The following is a 21,956-nucleotide window of genomic DNA, read 5'->3' on the forward strand; positions in this document are numbered from 1 at the left end:
ATCCACATTGACCAAATCCTTGACTCGAACCTACGCAGACAGAGGTGAGATAGCAGTGATCCATTAACGGAGAGTGCTTTAGACCACTCAGGCACTTAGGGTCCCCCATCACAGTCATTTGTACTTAAAATATCTCTGCATATGCTGCACAGAACTGTGTGTATTTTATACTAGTCATATGTCTGTTCTTGTTTTGTCTTTTTGTCTATACAAATTTTTAACATAAATATCCTAATTAGGGTGGAATTTTTGTTTAATCTTCTCTGTTATTTCAGTGTGGAAAAAACTACACCTCAAACTTAACACATAAACAAATCAACAGTAGTATAGTGTTCATCCCAATCCACAAAGTTCTGGTGAAAAAATTAAAGTTAGGTGACAAATACACACCTATTTATTCTTCAATTTTACATTTAAAAATATCACATGATCTTGTCATTTGTACTTACAATTAAACGGCAACAAATTTCTTAAAGAATCAGTAGAATTTTGCACACAAACTGAATTACAAGGAATATTTGAATTATGTTTTGTTTTGATATTTCATTCCCAGTGCAGCATTATCATTATCAGTCTCGAAGGCACAGCAGAAGTCTTTAACCTAACACAAAATTAACAAAACCTGCTAAGAACAGAATATTCAATTTGTGTTGCAAAAACATTGTGTACTCTCTGCACCCAAGTGGAATACCTGATAAAATGAATAGAGGGCAGCGGGTCTGAAAAAACTCCCTTAAACTGCAACTTGTGCAGTTGTTGTGATAAGGGAGGGGAATTCAAGGGACAATGAAGTACTTGTGCGCACATTAATATTTCACATCTTTAAACCAAGCTGTGTATTTCAGATAGCCAAACAACTTTTGTCCTGTGTGGTGTTGACTTCAGAAAGGGCAGTGATAATACTGTGCCCCCAGGGTTCATGAAAAGGGAATTTGTGAACAGTTAATAATGTGTCCCAACACTAAACTGTCACCCTGTAATTCATCAGGCCCAGAAATGTGAAGCAAGATTTTATCAGGTTGTTAGGTATTTCTACAGCCTTGCTAATGCGGCATAATGGATGTGATCTAGCTGAACATTCATCACAAGATCTTGGGTTGATTTTTAAATCCATGATGTACAGTTTTTAGAAATTCCTATGATCTCAAGGATTAGACTTCTGGGATTAACAACATGGAATTAGGCTGCTATTTGATAGGAATTAGTGCATCATGGGAGACTACCTGTCAAGAAAATGAAGTTATGTCCCTTGATGCACAAATCCCTAATTACAAGTTTCACAAATGTAGTTAAAAAATAATGAGTGTACATTAAAGAAAGGAAGTTTATCATAAAAAATAAATCTAAGAATGATGACTTTCAAAAGAGAAGACGTCTGATAAACAAATGATCCTCAGAATAACTTTCAAAGGAAAACATGTCTGATATAAGAAATAGTTCTGAGAACAATGACTTTCAAAGGAATAGATGTCTAAGATAAAAAATATTTCTCAGAATAATGACTTTCAAAAGAAAAGATGTCTAATATAAAAATGGTTCTCAGAAAAATGACTTTCAAAAGAATGACTCTTTGAATAGTAACTTGAGACAGCTTTGAGGCCACAAGACAAGTCCCTATTTGACAATTTTAAACCTCAGTTGTCAAAAATGTGCCTGTTTAGAATACAAGCTAATTTTACATATCCATTTTACACAGGGAAAATTCCTAACCAATCATCAATGGGACTCCCTTATTCAGACCATGAAATGTGGCCCCAAAATGGGATAAAACTGGGAATCTCCCTAAATCTGTTAAAATTTCTGCATATATTTGGAAAAAATCTATTCTGGAAAAGAGTGAAAGCTACCAGAAGGTTGTCTAGAAGTATTATCCAAATGAATCAGGTAGTCAGGGAAACTTGTAAGACCTGCTTTTGATTAAAGTTATTAATCAATATCCTCTTAAAATGGGAGATCAATCATGCAGCAGCTTTCGTTTCTTTTTCTCTGAATTTGACAATTTCTTCAAGTTCATCCCCCTTTGTCAATTTCGCAGTAACTGCAACACATGACATGCGACCTGACAGGTGACACATCAAATCCTTCTCAGAACAATCTGGATTTACAGGGAAAAGCACTTTATTCCACTTGCCTGGTCAAGATATAGCCCTTAATGTGCTGATGTGCCATTAAACATATCAAACAACCTTTATTTCACAGTGCCGGGTATATAAAAAAGAATGCTTCATTCTGACATCAGCAGATTACAGTATTTTTGTTTGTTGTACCTACACCCAACTGTGAACAAAACAGACCCAGATTTATCGTCACATAATGTACTGGAAGATCAGGGTATGTTTTTCCTTTTATTCATCTTTTTACAAAACAGGATAGACCTTGATGAGTCAACCCAATATACCATAGTTTTTTCAAAGGCAGAACCATGCTTTATGTTAAATTCACCCCACCCATTCATTTTTACAAAATGTCAGCAAATATTTATTAAAAATATCTTTATCTTATAAGCCCACTACCTAGAATAAGCCCACTACCTACTTTCTGACAAACTTATTGGGCTGGCCCCTGATCTTATCACAGGATAAATACTGTATTATGGTAGACCTGGGATTGATAATGTTCATACTTGGGTGAACATTGCATTTACCAATACCATGAGAGGAATATTAATATTTTGTTACTACATCATTCCCTGGAAACTGTTTTCTTATAGTTTTTGTCTGGTGGGAATAATGTCCAAACTTACAACAAATTAACTATACCCTACCAAACAACACCACTGCAGAGTCTATTCTAGAAATTCAAATTATGGGGAGCAATGTTCCCTATCATTTTGAAAAAGGGAAGAGTTTTCTAGCTACTTGTGGGATTTAACAAAGATATAAAGGTCGGGCTTGCAAACACGATTCATAATTTTCTTTCATTTGAATGATTCTTCTGTGTGAATTTGGAGAAATTAGCATAACTGCTGCAATTGCACATTGTAGAACACACCCCAGTGCAGAAGAACAGTTTTCATGGGAGAAGGCAATAATAGATTTGGTATTTCATACATTATGTGACATGATAGGACTTTGGAAGGTACGTGGCAATAGTACCAAACGGAATAGGTGTATGTAATAACTGTAGCCAGATATATTACATCTTAGTGAAGGGGAAATGCACACTGTCCAAAAATGAATCCCTCTAATTACTAAATTAGCCAACTGGATCTCAAAATATTATCAGGTGATGCACTAAAAGCAATAATATGGCCTTTTGAAATGATACATAGAAAAAATGATTATTAAAAAAAGTTCATAATGAGTGCACGAAAAATACTCCAAAATCTGTAAAGCTGAGAATTGTGAGCTACTGTGTACAGCCATGATCAATCGCTGATTAATACAACAAAAATCCTACTCTACCTGAAAGGCTTGGATCTAAATCGCCATTATTGGCTTAATGTTGTCTAATTTAACAACATCAATACGTGCTCAAGTCAGAGACCTGTCTTAGTGAGGCAGTCTGTCATTAACACATGGAAAAATCCTATTGTGACAATCTGCTCAATTTAGCCATGTCACTCAATTTAAATCTGCAACACAATAAAAGGATCATTAGATAATCGATTTTCATCTTTCTCCGTCGGTCTTGTTCATTACTGGCACTGAAGCCAGTATTTATTTCAGCTTGCACTGCCATGCTTTCCAGCTCAAATGTACGGAGCTTTACCAGAGCCATTCTATTGTAATTTTATCAAGAAGTTAAGTAATCCAATACAGAAAGGTTGGGTAGTTGTGGCGGGAGAGAACTCTCAGGAAAATCACAGTTCAGCTTCATGAATGTTTTACATTGCTCCAACCTGACAATATCCTTTCAGAAAACATCATTAAATGAAGCCAATAGTTTCACATACAGCTTGATTTATTTTCTCTGAACACCATTAATACTGATATAATGCTAAACTTGTCCATTCAAGTAGCAACTGTCACAGTGTGTAGTTAATCAAGTGATTGTACACACACTAGATACTAAACTGTTTTCGATTTAAATATATGGATTTTTGAATAATTTTTTTATATTATTGGTGAAATATTACAATTTTAATCTCATCTTAAAGTACAGTATTTTGCAAACTTTTGTCATGAAATAAATTCTGTTAAGAAAAGGATACTACTAATAATGGTTTGCATCGGTTCACAGTGCAAAAAATTGAAAATTCTCTCCAACTGTCTCCATGCTACGGCATTCATAAAATTCTGTCAAGCTCTATGATTTGCATTCCTTTCTGTTGGGGTGGGGATGGGGGTTTGAGATTGCTTTCAGAGTGCATAGGTTACTAAACAGAACTTCAAAAAGGATAAAGTTACTACAAATTTACCGCACAGTTGATATCATTCAGACTGCAGCCGATTTTTATACAGTTTTGTTTGCATATCATCATCATGCCCCAAACCACAAAATGACAAACATTCTTGATATTATCACATGGCAGCATTCCCAAGAGTGATATGGGTTTCCATCCCTGGCCAACAGCAGCCTTTTTGTAATATTGATTAAGCTAAATATTCAAAAAACTAGTTTCATTCATAAAACAGCTTCCTCGTGTTGCTCATTTGGTATAGTTTTGGACTCACAATAAAACCATGGTGGGCTCAGTGCCTGCCCAGACCAGCCCAGGTCAGCTGCCTCAGAGTAACTTTGGGAAAGCAACCTAGGTGTCCTACTTCCTCCACATGATACAGCACTAACATGTTAAATGTGCCATCAAAACCAACAAAAACAAAAAAAAACAAAAAACTTGTCATCTTATACCCAATTTCATATGATAAACATACAACAAGATTTGATTCTTGAAAGAATTTTTGTAATCCACAACTATCTCTCAGTTAAGTAGGAAGACTCCTTGTAGGACAGGCAGTATCTCTAAGGAGGGGGACTCTTTGTAGTTTATAGTTTTAGATGCCATAGATAACATCTACAAATAGACCAGACACACATTGTAAATAGGGAATGTGCATTTTGAAGGTGGTTACAGAAAGGGACCAATGTGTAACATACATATAAGCTGAGGCCAACTGCAAACTGCACAGACCCAGATCTGCCAGCACATTACGCTGTGGCAGATCTGGGTCTGTACTGTTTGTTAGGGTAAAAAGTGGAACAAACAGAAAAGACACTGATCTGCAGGCACATGATGCAAAAGCAGATCAAGATCTTTGTTGTTTGTAGTTTGACTTGACTTATAAATGACTATATACTGTTAATTTCCCTCACTTATAATATAGGCTGATCATAAAGCACCATATGTATGTAATAGTTGACTATGGATTAGAACTTGTAATTAATTAGTTTACTTTGGATTAAAATTCTAATTAAATATTCTATTATGGATCAGAACTTATAATTAATTAGTTTACTATGGATTGGAACTTCTAATTAAATAGTATACTATCAATTAGAACTTGTAATTAATTAGTTTACTATGGATTAGTACTTGTAATTAATTCATAATTTCAGCAAAACTTGACCTAATAATTGACAGAAAGGTAAAGTTAATTTTCTCCTTTTAATTTAAAGCCATGATAATAAAAACTTTAAAAATGTGTTAAACATTTGATTTTTTTCTCCGTTGGTGTGCATGATCTACTTTCAGAAGTATTTTGTAGCACTCTAATTTGTTTTTGAGTTTGGTGGTATATTCCCCCATTTGGAAACCACCTCAAAGCCTGATGGGAAGAGCAACCTAAATAATTTATGGACATTTATTTTGAGTTTTTCAAAGAAAATAATACATACAGCTGTAAATGTAGCAAGACAAAATTATTTGACTAATTATGCTCTATAATGGAAACTTCCTGACAAGTGACTTTGAACATATTGGTAGGAATACATTTTGTCTATGCCAAAGTTCACAGCATTGTGCAATCCCCATCTGGCATGAATTTTCATGATATAAAATGTTCATATTGCATCTCCCATGACATTTGGTCCTAGTTTTGGGAGGTGTTAGTAGAAAGGAGTTTTCTGCATACTTCTACACTCAATTTGATAAACCTGCTCTTTAATGATAGTGCAAGAGGCAGTTGATATGGTAATAATGCTACCAATTTCCCTGTAAGTGCTCTGCCGATAAGCGACCCGGCTGGCATGCACAGGTTGATTTCTCTCTGTCGGATCACTGTCAAACAATGCCAGACTTATGAGGTAACGCACTCCAACTTTGTTTCAACACACCATGATAATTTTGAATTATTGTCCTTTTTAAATCTTGGAAGCTGCCTTGCTTTTATCTACCATTCAGCCACAGAGTTTATGACCCTCTCCTTCTGCAACCCCCCTTGTGAGAATAACTTATCAAGGATCTGTCTAACTTCACAATCACACAATATGAGGGAGACCAGGTTTAAATATTTCACAATTAGTCTTCCCTTTCCCAAAGTCAACTGGTAGAATTTCAAGAAACTACAATAAATTGAGTGGAAAATTTGACATTCTAGTTATCAAATCATGACTAATTAGGTCATAGAGGAATGTAATCGTCTTCAATTACCTCAATAAAACTATAAAATACAAAGCAATTTATGGAGTGTCTTCACAAAATGAAGCACTGCATGTAAGCATCAAGTTTAAGCCAACCGGCTTGCAAATTTTCTTCCAAATACTGATATGATAAAAGGTATTCTCTTTCAATGTTGCTTCACAAATAAACTGATTTTATGGTTTCATATGTGGGATTTCAATACAGATCGGTTATATGAATCTAACATAATTTTTTATTTCATTCTTTTTCATATATATCATATTTAATTGGAAAAGCACTTGAAGTTTTAGGGCTGTAAACTTCATTTCAAAAGATAATTCTTAAGATTATCTTGATAAGATTTAAAAAATAAAATTTCAAAATTTTACAGCCTTTAACATTAAAAGGCCAAAATTGTACAGCCTTTAACATTAAAAGGCCAAAACTGTACAGCCTTTAATATTAAAAGCTAAGTTATATTCCTGCTTCATTATTCCAAAAATTCTAATAGCTTGTTGGATGTTTTTCTCCAAAAATCAATGTCATGACTACATATTTGTGAAAAATAATTAAAACAATTGAATGGAGATATAAAAAATTGTGAAAAAAATAGCCAACTTTAATTGATTTACTTCATTATTAGTGTACTGAAAAACCTGTCATGTTCAGTTTCAGTTTAGCTGTTGCTTTGATACTAACATCCTTCCATGATTCACTGGTTTTGTCTCAAACTAAGTATTTATAAACATCATTTTTTTCTTTCCAAAAACTGTATTGTGGAATTTCAACTGAAATTAGTAATTTTTACTTTTCCAAAAATACTGTTCTTAAAAATTAATTAACTTAAAACAAGCCAACGTAATACCTATAGTTTTGTTGGAACAAGTCTCCAAAAGTGTCTTGAAGGATGAAGGCAAAAGTTATTTATCAGTGCTAGTATAGAACACATCATGTTCTAAAGATCCAATGTCTTGATGCTGTGATATAATATAGTTAAAAAACATGGTGTATGGAGGGATTGAGCTCATCTGCAGGGCATGTCTGGTAAAAATGGTGATTTTAAAAGTAATATATATATATATATATATATATATATATATATATATATATATATATATATATATATATATATATATTACTGCCAACAAAAATGTTATCTTAAATAATACAAACTTTCAAAATTGATGTTGGTGAATAGCTACCTATCATCAATTTTTATTCTTTTTTTTCCAAATGAAATCAAACATGTAAGCAAAGTCTGATTTCTTTCATTTTAAAGTTATGTCATATTTTCACACCTTCTGGAACTTCTTTGCACAATCATATTTTCAATTTTTTTATACATTATAAAATTTTATTGGCTAAATTACTGCTGCATAATGATAAATATCGTATTTTGTTTGCATTACCTTAAAGACTGATATACATGTACAGTGTATACAACATGTAGGTATTCAGTGTGCGTCTTCATTTTCTAGCACTAGAGCTAAGATTAGACATGAAACCATAAATCTATGCCACATAGCAATATGTATCTTAATGTACAATACATGTTACAATACATATCTATACACATAAAGAATAATGAGGAAAAGATCTAATACATATTCATGACCATTGAAGATAACAAGTAATTTTTACCAGGAAAATATTGTTTTGAATCAATTCTGCACTTTCTTTATCGAAGTGTACATCAAAACAGCAAAATTAGCAATGAATATATTGGGAGAATTTATTCCACTCTCAGCTAAGACATTTATGTTACAAATTGTTTGACTGTACAATCTTAATTATCAATTATTATTAACTAAATGGCATAGCACAATTACATCATGATCATGCAAAACAATGAATTTAATTAAGTCTTCCCCCATTCTAAGATATCTTAGTATAACATCCCAGATATAAAATTAGTATTGTCATAGTACCCAGTACATTAGGTCAATTTTTTATTTGAAACTGCTATTTATTTCCATTAATTTAAGTTCCTGGCTTGCAATAACAAATTTAATAAGATTGTACATAAAATGTACCTAAATATAATACAATTTAGCATTAAACATGCTGTAAAAACTTGCTTGTAATTTACCCCATTAAAAGATGACTTCACCTATTATATGGTGTAAATACCCCCCTCCAAGTGTAATAGTAAGGGACCATGAATTGTAATAATGACCGGAAATTTCAAACTCCTCCTAAAGTAATGATGAAAACATCGCCATATTCTGAGTGTTGATGACATCATCATCACCACCTCCACCATCATTTTCCTTGTAATGCATTGATTTACTGGAGAAGACATTGATTTTGCATATAAATATTCCTCGAGTTTTGCTGTTTTATGCTGATAATAAAATCATAGTAGAGATATTATGAGCTGCAGTGTGGGCAACAGCAGCGACTGTAGTACCAATAGAAGCACCACTGTTATGTTTGTTAAAAGAATTTGGATCTTTAGTATTGAAAATATTGTTTAATATTCAATACTGATAATAATGAAACAATAACAACACTGTATGTTCAGTAATAACCCAGTAATCAGACATTTATTAAAATGCAGTACAAAACTAATTAACTGTAGCACTGCACTCAATGAAAACTTTAAAAAATTAGTAATGATTTTCATTCCCAATTGTATTACCTACTTTTTTTTACTGATCCAAAGAATAAAAAATAGGCTGATGATGGCAGTTTACTTATAATTAAATATATTTCTGATATTCCCTTTAATTCAATGCATAAAGATTATGTACTGTGAAATTGTTAAATGCAATGGCTATCAAATTTTTGTGATTTTTGCCACAAACAAAACTGGCATTTTCAGTGGTACATAGATTTATCAATATGAAACAAGTCCCAAAAGGGAAGCAAGGTCTATTGTCTTCCAGGTATATTACTATTATTATTATTATTATTATTATTATTATTATTATTATTATTATTATTATTCAATGAATCTTTAAATTTATGGTTTCATGCAACCATGAAATGCATGGAAATTGGTACATAATGAGTAAAATTAAATTACATGTACAACCAGTCAATTTTGATAAAATGATGTACCATATCTACCATAGTATGTGATACCCAATATTGAAGTAAGATTTTAAGTTTAGACTAGCTAATTAATGTGCAGTGATTTGGAAACATTCCTATAAACATAAGGTGTTTTGTGTTATTTTCAGTCAAGATATATAAAGTAAAACTAGATCACTGTTTGAAAATAAAATAAAACAAATATGAAGAATGAAAGTTATGGCAACATCAAAGTATCGGATGGGATCACAAAATCAGGAAGATTATTAAACCTAATGACTCTGATGCACTTTACAGTAAAAGTGAGACTGGGACACTCTATCTTCTTTCATTCCAAGCATATATCAATATTTCTTCAAATCCCCCCACCCAATACAATAATGAAACACATAACATGTTCAATTCGGAGAGATTTCGCCTGTATTTTGCAGGTTGAATCAACAGGTAAAAAATCAATCAGTAAAGGTTGATAAACCATTACACTACACACTTACCTGGCTGAATTTAACGCCAGGCTTGGCTGCATCTCCAACATTCCGGACACAATGGAGCCTCCATAACAATCAAATAGCGATGACGACATGTGGGAAGAAGGAGTGGAAGAACAGTGCACAAGCATCTCAAGAAAAACAATTTCCCTGGCATCAACAGTACACTTAATAACAGCTGAAGTTAACTTCCCTGCTGCTGCTTACCAGTGGTGGGAAGGAGGAGGGGGATGAAAGTCAACAATAAACCATGAACCAATCAGAAGCCTGGAATTTCTTATTGTGGAGCAAAGCAGCAGCAGCAACAATAGTAGCATTAGCAACAGGTTAAGTAGCTGGTCTGTGAGTCAGGGAGGGGGAGGAGGGAAGTAATGTAGCCTTCCTGTATGGAGAGGAGAGCTGTTTGTTCTCATTAGCAATTTCATTAATACTTGTCCAGGGTGACAAAAGGCCTGAAGCATAGAATGAAGTTATATAGGTCCCATACCACAATGATAAAAATATTCATTTGATGGATCTAGCAAGCTGTATATTAATATGTAACTGTTAATACAAACAGACTATGCTAGGGACCACAGCAAAACATGTGTATAAGGTACATGTAAAAACCTGTCAACATGCAAAATCCTGCCTATAAGGTACATGTAAAAATCTGTCTATAAGGTACATGCAAAAACCTGTCTATAAGGTACATGTAAAAACCTGTCTATAAGGTACATGCAAAAACATGTCAACATGCAAAAACTTGTATATAAGGTACATGTAAAAACCTGCCTATAAGGTACGTGGACAAAACCACGTAAAACATCTATATCGGCAGACAAGACACAACAGTAAAACCTGTCTATAAACGGCACTGTAGGAACCACAGTAAAACTTTTCTATAAGGTGCATGAAAAATACCAGTTAAATCTGTTTATAAGGGGCACCATAGGAACCACAGCATACCTGTCAATAAGGGCACTCTAGGGACAAGAGTAAAACCTATCTAAAAGTGGTACTCTAGGGACCACAGTAAAATATGTATGCAAAGGGCAAACATGGACCCCAGTAAAATATGTATATAAGGGACCTGCAAGGGACAACAGTAAAATCTGCATATATGGGAAACACAATGGACCACACTAAAATCTGTATATAAGGGGCACACATGGGACCACACTAAAATCTGTATATAAGGGGCACACATGGGACCACACTAAAATCTGTATATAAGGGGCACACATGGGACCACACTAAAATCTGTATATAAGGGGAACACACTGGACCACACTAAAATCTGTATATAAGGGGCACACACTGGACCACACTAAAATCTGTATACAAGGGGCATACATGGGACCACACTAAAATCTGTAAAAATGGATCACATCTTTTGCCCTTTTGTGGAGCAGTATCATAAAAAATTTAAAGCTAAAATATTAAAGTGATTTGCAAAACTGTGACAGTCAACATGAAACTCTCAGCATAAATAAACATTTAAGGAAATTGCATTACTATCCACTATGAAATGTTGTTCCTAACCTTTTAGGCTTAGACATAAACGCAGTGTAGTTTTTTGTTTGTTTGCTGAATTTAAAAAGAAACAGAGTTTTTTGTCCAAGACCAAGCCTTCTCAAAAAGATCTGAAATCAAACATTGGTTACATAATGCCAAACACTATCTACTTTTGTGTGTGTGTGTGAGCTCGTATGCCAGGAAGCCTGTTTGCACATAATAGACAGTAAATGAAGACAGGATTTCTAAACAATTTACTGGATTTGTTTTATTTTGGAAAGTTGATGTCATTAGACACTTTTAAAAAAAATATTTTCATCCGTTGAATGACAGAATTTTTTTAAATAACACAATCATATTTTGTGACATAGGAGTCAGAGTGAGTTTTGCAAATTGGTTAAATTATGCCATTTAGAAACCTTAAATCAGTGGTTTGGTGTGTGTGTGTGATTTGGATTTTTTACGTAGCTATAACAATTTTTCAGTCATATCGCTACGATGTCTGCAGTGTGACAGTTTATAGTGAAGTCTAGCACTGGGGCATCATGCCGCAGACATGTAGCATGATGTCCCACCCAGTCACATTATCCTGACACCAGGCCGACCAGTCCTAACACTAACCTCTTAATGCTGAGTGCCAACCAAGGCAGCTGTTAGTACCATTTTTGTAAGTCTTTGGTATGACTCAACTGGGGATCGATCCCATGACCTCCCACATCCGAGGCAGATGCTCTAACCACAAGGCCACCGGAGCAGTCAGTGGTTTGGTCTTGCAATATATCTAAATATTATATCTACATATTATTGACAGGTAAAAATGGCAAAAATTATACTTTTCTTTCTTAAGATAAACACTAGCACATGTTCTTTGTAGATTCGGTCACTGGCTGCCATCAGATGAACAGATTTGACTACAGATTGTATAAGACATACCACAGTTCAAATAAATTCTTTCAGCTTTGAAAGCAAATTATATAACACAAAGAAAACAGACATCATGTCAATGTACATATTAATAATATGTATGATGATTTTGTTCATGAACATCTTTGTGGAAAAGGCAATTTTCTTTGGTTGACAGACCTATTTATTAGGTCTAACAACCATCTTGTCCACCATACATCTATGGTGGCTGAGGTTTAAAAGTTGTTTGTGAGTAACCTTACTTAAGGGGTAATATTACTCAGCAAGAGTTGCATCAAGCAAGGACAAAACATCTAAGCTGCACCAGAATTCCAAGTTCTGGTATCTTCTGACAGACGCCAGAAGAGTGCATCACTTTTCTCTTTCTCTCTTCCCATAATTACATTGCTGACATACAGTAATGGCTGATTGATAATGTTTGTAAATCCCTTCACATGTAAGCATCTCTGGAAAAAGGAAACTATGACTGCCTGGACTTGATTCTCAGAACAAAGAATGTCACTTCTGAACAGGCCTCAGTTTAGCTAAACATCTCTGACTCAAATACAGACTTTAGAAATAAATTTATTATTCTTTTGTTAACAACAATTAATTTTTTCAATAACATCTTGCTGGCATCACAAATCAAAATTCAGCCATATTACCCAGAATTTACATAAAAGAGTTATGTATTATATCAGATGAAAATATCAAGATTTCCTCCAATTTCAAGTATTCCCAAAACTCTTGTGTCAAGGAAAAAAAGTTTACCAGCTGTACAAATTAAAACTAGATGTAACTTTCATCTGTTTTTCAACCTCTTACTATAAACATTATTATAAGCAAGATAAAATAAAATATGAGGCATAAATGTCAACATTGGGATTAGGTCAGCCATGCAGGCCATGATATAACATATGAGGCCAAATTGTCAGCAATAGGACTAGGTTGGCCATGCAGACCATGATATAAAATATGTGGCAAAATTGTCAACAATTGGACTAGGTCAGCCATCCAGGCCATGATATAAAATATGAGGCCAAACTGTCAGTAATAGGACTAGGTCAGCCATCCAGGCCATGATTTAAAATATGTGGCAAAATTGTCAACAACTGGACTAGGTCAGCAGTCCAGGCCATGATATAACATATGAAGTCAAATTGTCAACAATTGGACTAGGTCAGCCATGCAGGCCATGATATAACATACGAGGCCAAATTGTCAACAATTGGACTAGGTCAGCCATGCAGGCCATGATATAACATGAGGCCAAATTGTCAGTAATAGGACTAGGTTGGCCATGCAGACCATGATATAAAATATGTGGCAAAATTGTCAGTAATGGGATTATATTTGCCATACAAGCCATGATATGAATTATGAGGCAAAACTGTCAACAATACAACTAGGTCATTAGTCCAGGCCAAGGTATAAATATGAAGCAAAATTGTCAACAATGGACTAGATTTAGCCATCTTCAATCACTCTCTCCACTACTTCTCAGCATGTTTATGCAAACTGCAAACTGTAAATTTTACAATCTCTCATTGAGAATAATTTTGACAATATTGGAATTTTTCTCAGGATTAAGAAGAATAATGAAAATAACTTTCAAATTTTGAAATTGCAATCCTAAGATTTTTCCTTTTATTTAAAAATAAAAAGAGTTAAGAAATTCTACATATTTAAACAACTTTTGAACTTTTCCTCAGAAAAAACCCAGAATATTTGGAAGATAACTAAAGATCGCATTTTAGTCCATGATTCCTTCAGTGAAATTTTGTTGTAGTAAACCAATTTAGTGAAATTTTGTTGTAGCAAACCAATTCAGTGAAATTTTGTTGTAGTAAACCAATTTAGTGAAATTTTGTTGTAGTAAACCAATTCAGTGAAATTTTGTTGTAGTAAACCAATTTAGTGAAATTTTGTTGTAGTAAACCAATTCAGTGAAATTTTGTTGTAGTAAACCAATTCAGTGAAATTTTGTTGTAGTAAACCAATTTAGTGAAATTTTGTTGTAGTAAACCAATTCAGTGAAATTTTGTTGTAGTAAACCAATTCAGTGAAATTTTGTTGTAGTAAACCAATTTAGTGAAATTTTGTTGTAGCAAACCAATTCAGTGAAATTTTGTTGTAGTAAACCAATTTAGTGAAATTTTGTTGTAGTAAACCAATTCAGTGAAATTTTGTTGTTAGTAAACCAATTTAGTGAAATTTTGTTGTAGTAAACCAATTCAGTGAAATTTTGTTGTAGTAAACCAATTCAGTGAAATTTTGTTGTAGTAAACCAATTCAGTGAAATTTTGTTGTAGTAAACCAATTCAGTGAAATTTTGTTGTAGTAAACCAATTCAGTGAAATTTTGTTGTAGTAAACCAATTTAGTGAAATTTTGTTGTAGCAAACCAATTCAGTGAAATTCTGTTGTAGTAAACCAATTTAGTGAAATTTTGTTGTAGTAAACCAATTCAGTGAAATTTTGTTGTAGTAAACCAATTTAGTGAAATTTTGTTGTAGTAAACCAATTCAGTGAAATTTTGTTGTAGTAAACCAATTCAGTGAAATTTTGTTGTAGTAAACCAATTTAGTGAAATTTTGTTGTAGTAAACCAATTCAGTGAAATTTTGTTGTAGTAAACCAATTCAGTGAAATTTTGTTGTAGTAAACCAACTCAGTGACAATTTGTTGTAGTAAACCAATTTAGTGAAATTGTGTTGTAGTAAGCCAATTCAGTGAAATTTTGTTGTAGTAAACCAATTCAGTGACATTTTGTTCCAGCAAACCAATTCACTGACATTTTATTATAGTAAACTAATTAATATGGAAGGTACTTAAAAATATCAGTCTGTGGAAGGAAATGTGCAATCTTCAGTGAAACTTGGATCTATGGCTTATTCAATATAAAATTTAAAAAAATTAAAACTTTCTAATGTTCACGGAAATACACATTTTTAATTTCCAGATATCAGTGATACAAATTTATCAACATAACAATATCAAATACCTTCCTTTCCCTTCCTATTTTCTCTAACTTTATAATTAAATCTTAACCTCCATTTTAAAAATGCTTTATAAAAGTATTAACAAAAATAACAATAAGGGAATTGAACAATAATGTAAAACAGCATCCAGTAAGAAAATGTGTCCATTAACTATTGCCTTATTACTCCCCATTTACTCTTTAATATTATCATAATATTAAATGTTTTGCCTGTTTTTGTATACCATTCAATTTTTTTATGTATCTCATATGTAGAAGATCTTATGTGAGTGCTTGTTAAAAATCAAATTATAATATGAGTGAAATAATTTATATCTTTCCAAGCCTTGTAGAACAAAAGATCAAAATTATTTTCATAAACATCACTTTTTTAAATGAACACAAATGTAAGATTCTACTTATCACGTGATGAAAAATAATTACTTCATTTTATGAAACTGCACTGTATTGTAAAATGACATGAAATGCACTCAGATACCTTAGTCATTATGCCTTTGCATGGATTGATCAGGTGTTATTTTAAGTGTTACATATATAAAAATTATGATATGGGTATATTAACCTAAATAATAAAGAGTCATGTGACAATTCAGTATATGGCATGCAGTGGAACTGCAATCTTTTAATGCGATTATCATTTTTCCTCTCCAGTTGTTAGTACAGCTACCTTGTTTCACACTTATTATTATTATTATTATCATTATCATTATTATTATTATTATTATTATTATTGTCCCTTTTTTACTGGTTTTACAATCTCTGCTTCTTCCTTTGGAACATTTAAAATATATTATTCCCTGATCCATTCAGCTGACATGTATCCCACTTCTGACACCATGAACAAGCCTCATCAACCTCCTCCTGATAGGCTAGTGTCATCAATTAAGTATGATGTAATCAGCAGAATCAAGTGCTACTACTTGTTGTGGAAACAAGTGTAGAAGTACCATCTTGCCAAGATAATCATCTTTCTTCCCAGTACTGTTTACTTATGGACAATTAAGATGGACCTCTGGCTGTGGCACATTATCTGGATAAGTCTGTTTAGTCTGTTTAATAGATAAAGGTACAGCAACCTTGTATTTAAATATCTATCTATATCAGCTGCTACATCTCCCTCTCTCCACAGTTACAGTTAGAGCTGGTCATACATGTGACAGCCCAGAAAAATCTTCTCTCTCTCTCTCTCTCTCTCTCTCTGCTTCACAGTTTCACAGTTTAAAGATTACCACAGTGTCAATAAATTATATAAAATCTGTCACAGTGTCAATAAATTACATCAAATCTGTCACCGTGTGAATATATTACATAAAATCTATCACAGTGTCAATAAATTACATTGAATCCTATCTGGCAAAATGGTTACACATTTTACACAATATACAGCTTCTTGTCACTTTAATCATAAGTTATATCTTAAAGATTTCCCAAGTTCTGAAGTGTGTATTGATTCTTAATGAAGTGTCTTGCACCTGCCCCTTTTGTAGTGCTACCAGATTAATAATGTGCTTTGAATAAATTTCTCCCTATGCTCTTTATGTAGCATGCAAGAATCTGATTGAAGAGATTGTACTAACATCCAAATAGCATTACCAATACTGATATATATAGTGTTCATCATCAGACCCAGAAATCTGTATAACAATTTTTTCTATAAAAAAAAACACAACAGACCAAGAATTTTCAAAGATTGATGAGAGGGATAGAAGGCACTGCTGATACTGGGAAAATTCTCCTCCCATTCAGGAGGTACACCTGCATATACAATTGCTGCTTTATTTTTTTTTTAAATTGTTATTGCTTATATATTTAAACTTTATATCATTTGTTTGATTGGAAGAGTTAGTTATTTTTAAATTTCTTTTTTTCATCCCTAAAATACTGTTAATTTCTATATTTTCTCTATTACATATTACTCTTAAACAATGTACAACAAAATTAATGGAAATCTGAGTATGTAAATCCCTCTTATGGTCTTTAACAAGCTGTCATTGGGAGGGGGGGGGCAGGCAGGAGCCAAGTGGTCTAAGGTACTCATCTTTACAAATCACTTGCAACTTACCACAGTCCATTTTGCTTTGAGAGTTGGCTCAACCAACAAAGGCATGTGAGAAAGTTTGCCAGTAGCTTTCCATGATTTTATTGGGCTCACCTAATACTGGCCACCATGTATAGCCTACCATGTGCTGAAAAATGCCATTCAGCCCCACAAAACCAAAACAAACCAAACATGTGGGAGCTGTACTAGCTCAGTTGGCAGAGCACTGTACTCATAATCCAGGGATAACTGGTTCAATACCTGCTCAAGTCATCCCAGATCAAATGCCCCAGTCTGTCCTTGGAATGATGTTGCTGTTGTTGTTCTAGGGTTTAACACCATTTTTCAGCACAAGACAGGCTATACATGGCGGCCAGTATAACTGGTGGAGGAAGAACCCTGGAAAACCCAGGAAAGAACCACCAACCCACGAGAAGCTACTGGCAGGCTTTCCCACGTACCCACGCTAGCCGAGCCTTGGACTCGAACCCACACAGACAGAGGTGAGATGGCAGTGATCCAAAACGGTGTGCGCTTTAGACCACTCGGCCACTCAGGGCCCCTTCCTTGGAATCAGCATTTAGTTCCATTTCCTCAGCATGGTGTAGACCATAATGTGTTTAAAATACCATTAAAACCAGCATAAATGGAAGAAACAAAATGTCCTATATACCTATTTTTCAAGCTGCACAGAAATCATTTATTCAATTTTGCACACAGGTTTAGTATCAGATGACTTTTGGGAAAGCATGTGACATTGGTACATACTTCATTGCAATACCGTTGCCTTTTGTATCTTGTCACTATACTTAGTGGCATAGATCAAATAAATGTCAGTTTCAGTATACAGTGCTACAAGTAACATTCTCCTATTCCAGTTGACACAAACACATGATAACACTACTGAGAGCAAAAACTATCTTCTAATTACACCACACTTTATCTGGGTGACAAGCACTCTGTAGATTAGTGGCAGATTTTTTGATGAGAGGTTCACACAACTTGCACTAAAACCATGCAAAGAATCTGTAAAACAAGCATTAGATTAATCTCAGTGTTGAAATGTCACACAGGCAAACACCAACTGCTTATATTTTGGCAAGTTTTTTTTAAACCACTGTTTGAACACACTCTAATACTATGGTAAAAAGGAATGCATGTCACTTAAACACAAATTCTTTTTGTACAACCTGAAGTTAACAAAAGTATAAATTAATATTTTAAATTTCCCTTGATTATCTCTTTTAACTATGCAATACTGATACAACCTATAATGATCAGGGATGCAGTCCGGTTGAAGAAAAAAGCAAACAACAGACAATAAAAAAACAAAATTAAACAAAGAGGCCAAAGTAGGGATGCAAATGCTCACCCAACATCTGCTTCATAGCCTAATGCAAGAGCAATCATTTGTCCAGTCCTGAAAGGCCCTTATGACAGGATGCTTTGAGTTCTAGTTGGTCAAATTCATTTTAGTGTTCTCTGGATAAAAAGCTGCATAAATGATTTTCTAATTTTAGTAATTGCAGCAATATTTATTGGATGATTGGATCATTTGTACCAAAAAATTTAAAGTTCTTCATGCCAGGATGATTTTTATCAAATGTGATCAAATTCTGTTTTGAAGCAGAAATAAATTATGGGTTTTGCTATTTTCAGTAACGATGGCCATATTTTTTGGTGGGTTGGCATTATTTTTGTTAAAATTTTAAAGGCCTGTATGCCAAGATGTTTTATGTCCAGTTATTTGAATTGTATCTTCTGAAGAATACAAAATTGCTGATGGATGAACAGTCATACAGCAAGCTCACTTGGCCTCACAACCAGGTAAATGATCAAAAATAACTAGCATATTCAGGGAAATGATATCCACTATTTCTTCTCTGGAAGTGGGGACAGTATGGTATTGTACAGGAAAGGGCTACCTTACAAAAGCGATATAGTAAATGTGTACATTTGTAAAGGAAGGTACCACTGATAAAGTAAACATAGGTAATGGAACCCAGGTGATGTCTCCATACTATAAGGCCACAAGTCCAACATTCAGCAGCCATAACTCTACTAAACTATGGTATAGGAAGCTGATAATCAATTTCTGCTAAAATAAAAAAAATTCTTGATATCAATGAATAATTAGGGAATTATTGCACAGAAAAAGTGAATGGGTCCAACAATCAGGGGCCACAACTCTTTTTAATGATAAAACAGACTGAATGCTGAAAAATGAAACTACTGTAAGCAAAGTGTCATTAACATAAATCTGCATACCAACAAAGTTATTGCACAAGAAAGTAAAGCTGGTATTTTAACAACCAGGGACATAACTCTACTAAAAGAAAATGTTACATGTTGAACATGTCCTATGGTAACAATGAAAATCAAAATTAGCGGAGGTCTTATTAATATCAAGCTGCCAATTTTTAAATTTAAATTCCAATTATGGAGTCATTCATGCACAAAAACAAAAACAAAAGTGTATGGGTGTGACAATTAGGGGCTGTAACTCAGCTAAATGATGTAGAATGTTGACCATCGAATAAAGGATGGAAGGAAGTACAGATAGGCACAATTTAAAAGTGGGGTACAAAAAGATATTTCATTACATGTTAGTCATGCAAATTATAAATACCAAGTCAGCAAAGGTCTGCATACAATTTGATTGACATCCATCAATCATATTAGAATCTAATACAAATTTTCGTATCATCAATTTGATTAATTTTCAATAATATGGAAGAAGCCACACACAATAGCAAGGTCATTCACCTCAATTGGAAATGTATATTTAAAATAAAAGAAAATGTTAGTGACCTTGACCTTTAACCTTTTTGTCCTCTTCATCTATAGCAAGACTATATGAACTATATAAATCTTTCTAAAGTTTATGAGTGATCCTATGAAGTTCACTAAAATTACTTTTTTTTAAAATCCAGTTAGTGACCACTCAGAAAATGCAAAATGCTCCACCCACTAATTAAATTTAGTATTTCTTTAAGATCAGTGTTTTTTCCCCAAGATGAAAATCCTGGTAATTGAAAGGACTCGTAAGTGTCTGGTACAATTTTCATGAAAATTGGAAAAGCAATGCTGAAGCTATAGAGTTATCAAATCATATATATTATACTGCTTAAACACCACAGGTGACCAACTGGGCTCCAATCTGACCACTTGACCATCTGAAGCATGTGGAGCATGAATGCAATAAGAAAAATGTTCTATTTGGTTCATAAAGCCATGGAACAGTTTCATTTTGCTTCAGGAGTTCTCAGTGATGTTTTCAATGTGCATCTTTTCTTATGGAACCAGAATCTTCTCCTTATGTTACTTCACATATCACTGCATAAATAGATACATAGGACAAAAGTAATAGAAATAGTAATAGAAAATAAATAGGTACAATATTAATAGAAAAACAAATAGGTACAACAGTAATAGAAAAATAAATAGATACAATAATAGTAGAAAAATACATAATGGTGCTGCTGCAGCAAAGGAATTTTACTCCATCTGGTAACTACCAGTGTTTTGTGTCTTTTGGTCAAACTGAAGTGGACATAGGTGAGTGTTAGTCATCTATATAAATATGAATATCTTAGACCACTCAGTCCCCCCACCCCCATCCACCCAGATTATGAGTCTGACGCTACCGAGTTACCATAACTCACTCAGAATATCATGGGTTAATATAAAATGATCAGAGGTTCAAAATTATACTTTCCTACTGAGGTTAATAAAAAATTATCAAAATTATATTTTTGCCTACTGAAGGTAATTTAAAATGATCAGCGGTTCAAAATTACTTTTCCTTTTGAGATTAATAAAAACATTATCAAAATAATATTTTTGCCTACTGAGGGTAGTATAAAATGATCAGAGGTTCAAAATTATACTTTTCCTACTGAGGTTAATAAAAAATTATCAAAATTATATTTTTGCCTACTGAAGGTAATTTAAAATGATCAGAGGTTCAAAATTACTTTTCCTTTTGAGGTTAATAAAAAAACTATCAAAATAATATTTTTGCCTACTGAGGGTAGTATAAAATGATCAGAGGGTTCAAAATTATATTTTACCTACTGAAGGTAATTTAAAATATGAGAGGGTTAAAAATTATACTTTACCAATTGAGAAACCTAACTTGGAAATTTTCTTAAGTCACAAGATTTGCTACAAAACATGAATCACAGCAATTTAAGTACAACAGTTTCAGTGTAGTAATTCAATGAAGGGGCATACATATCTAAATCTGTGTAATTATATGGCACATAAGCACAAGGATTTACAATTTTAATGTATTTTTCTAGCTCCATGAAGTTATTTATCAACTTTACCCCAATATCTTCTGGGAATATGAGAACACAAAAGCCAGCTAAGAAACTTAAATTGATTGCCATTTTTATGTTCCTAACAGCTGGTGGAAACTTGACGCAAGAATGGTGCACTACTTCCTATATCCATATATCAGAAGAATTATTAAAACAAAATGGCATTAA

The 21,956-nt window shown here is 33.4% G+C and overlaps 1 protein-coding gene across 7 annotated transcripts in view; it reads right to left on the reverse strand.

Annotated features, from left to right (window-relative positions):
- Positions 1-21,956, reverse strand: part of LOC149785081 (uncharacterized) — a 303,926-nt gene that overhangs the window by 88,245 nt on the left and 193,725 nt on the right. For 2 of the 7 annotated variants that reach the window (XM_089978813.1, XM_089978812.1), the window contains exon 1: positions 10,033-10,230. The exons of the other annotated variants lie outside the window; for them this stretch is intronic. In XM_089978813.1, coding sequence (XP_089834939.1) covers positions 10,033-10,157 — 125 coding nt within the window. In that variant the 5' untranslated portion in view covers positions 10,158-10,230. Of the gene's footprint in view, positions 1-10,032; positions 10,231-21,956 lie in introns of those variants that run through there. 7 annotated transcript variants of the gene reach the window in all.

Source organism: Sinohyriopsis cumingii, chromosome 13, assembly GCF_028554795.1.
Source record: "Sinohyriopsis cumingii isolate HCF-2022 chromosome 13, ASM2855479v2, whole genome shotgun sequence".
NCBI classification, from domain to species: Eukaryota; Metazoa; Mollusca; class Bivalvia; order Unionida; family Unionidae; genus Sinohyriopsis; species Sinohyriopsis cumingii.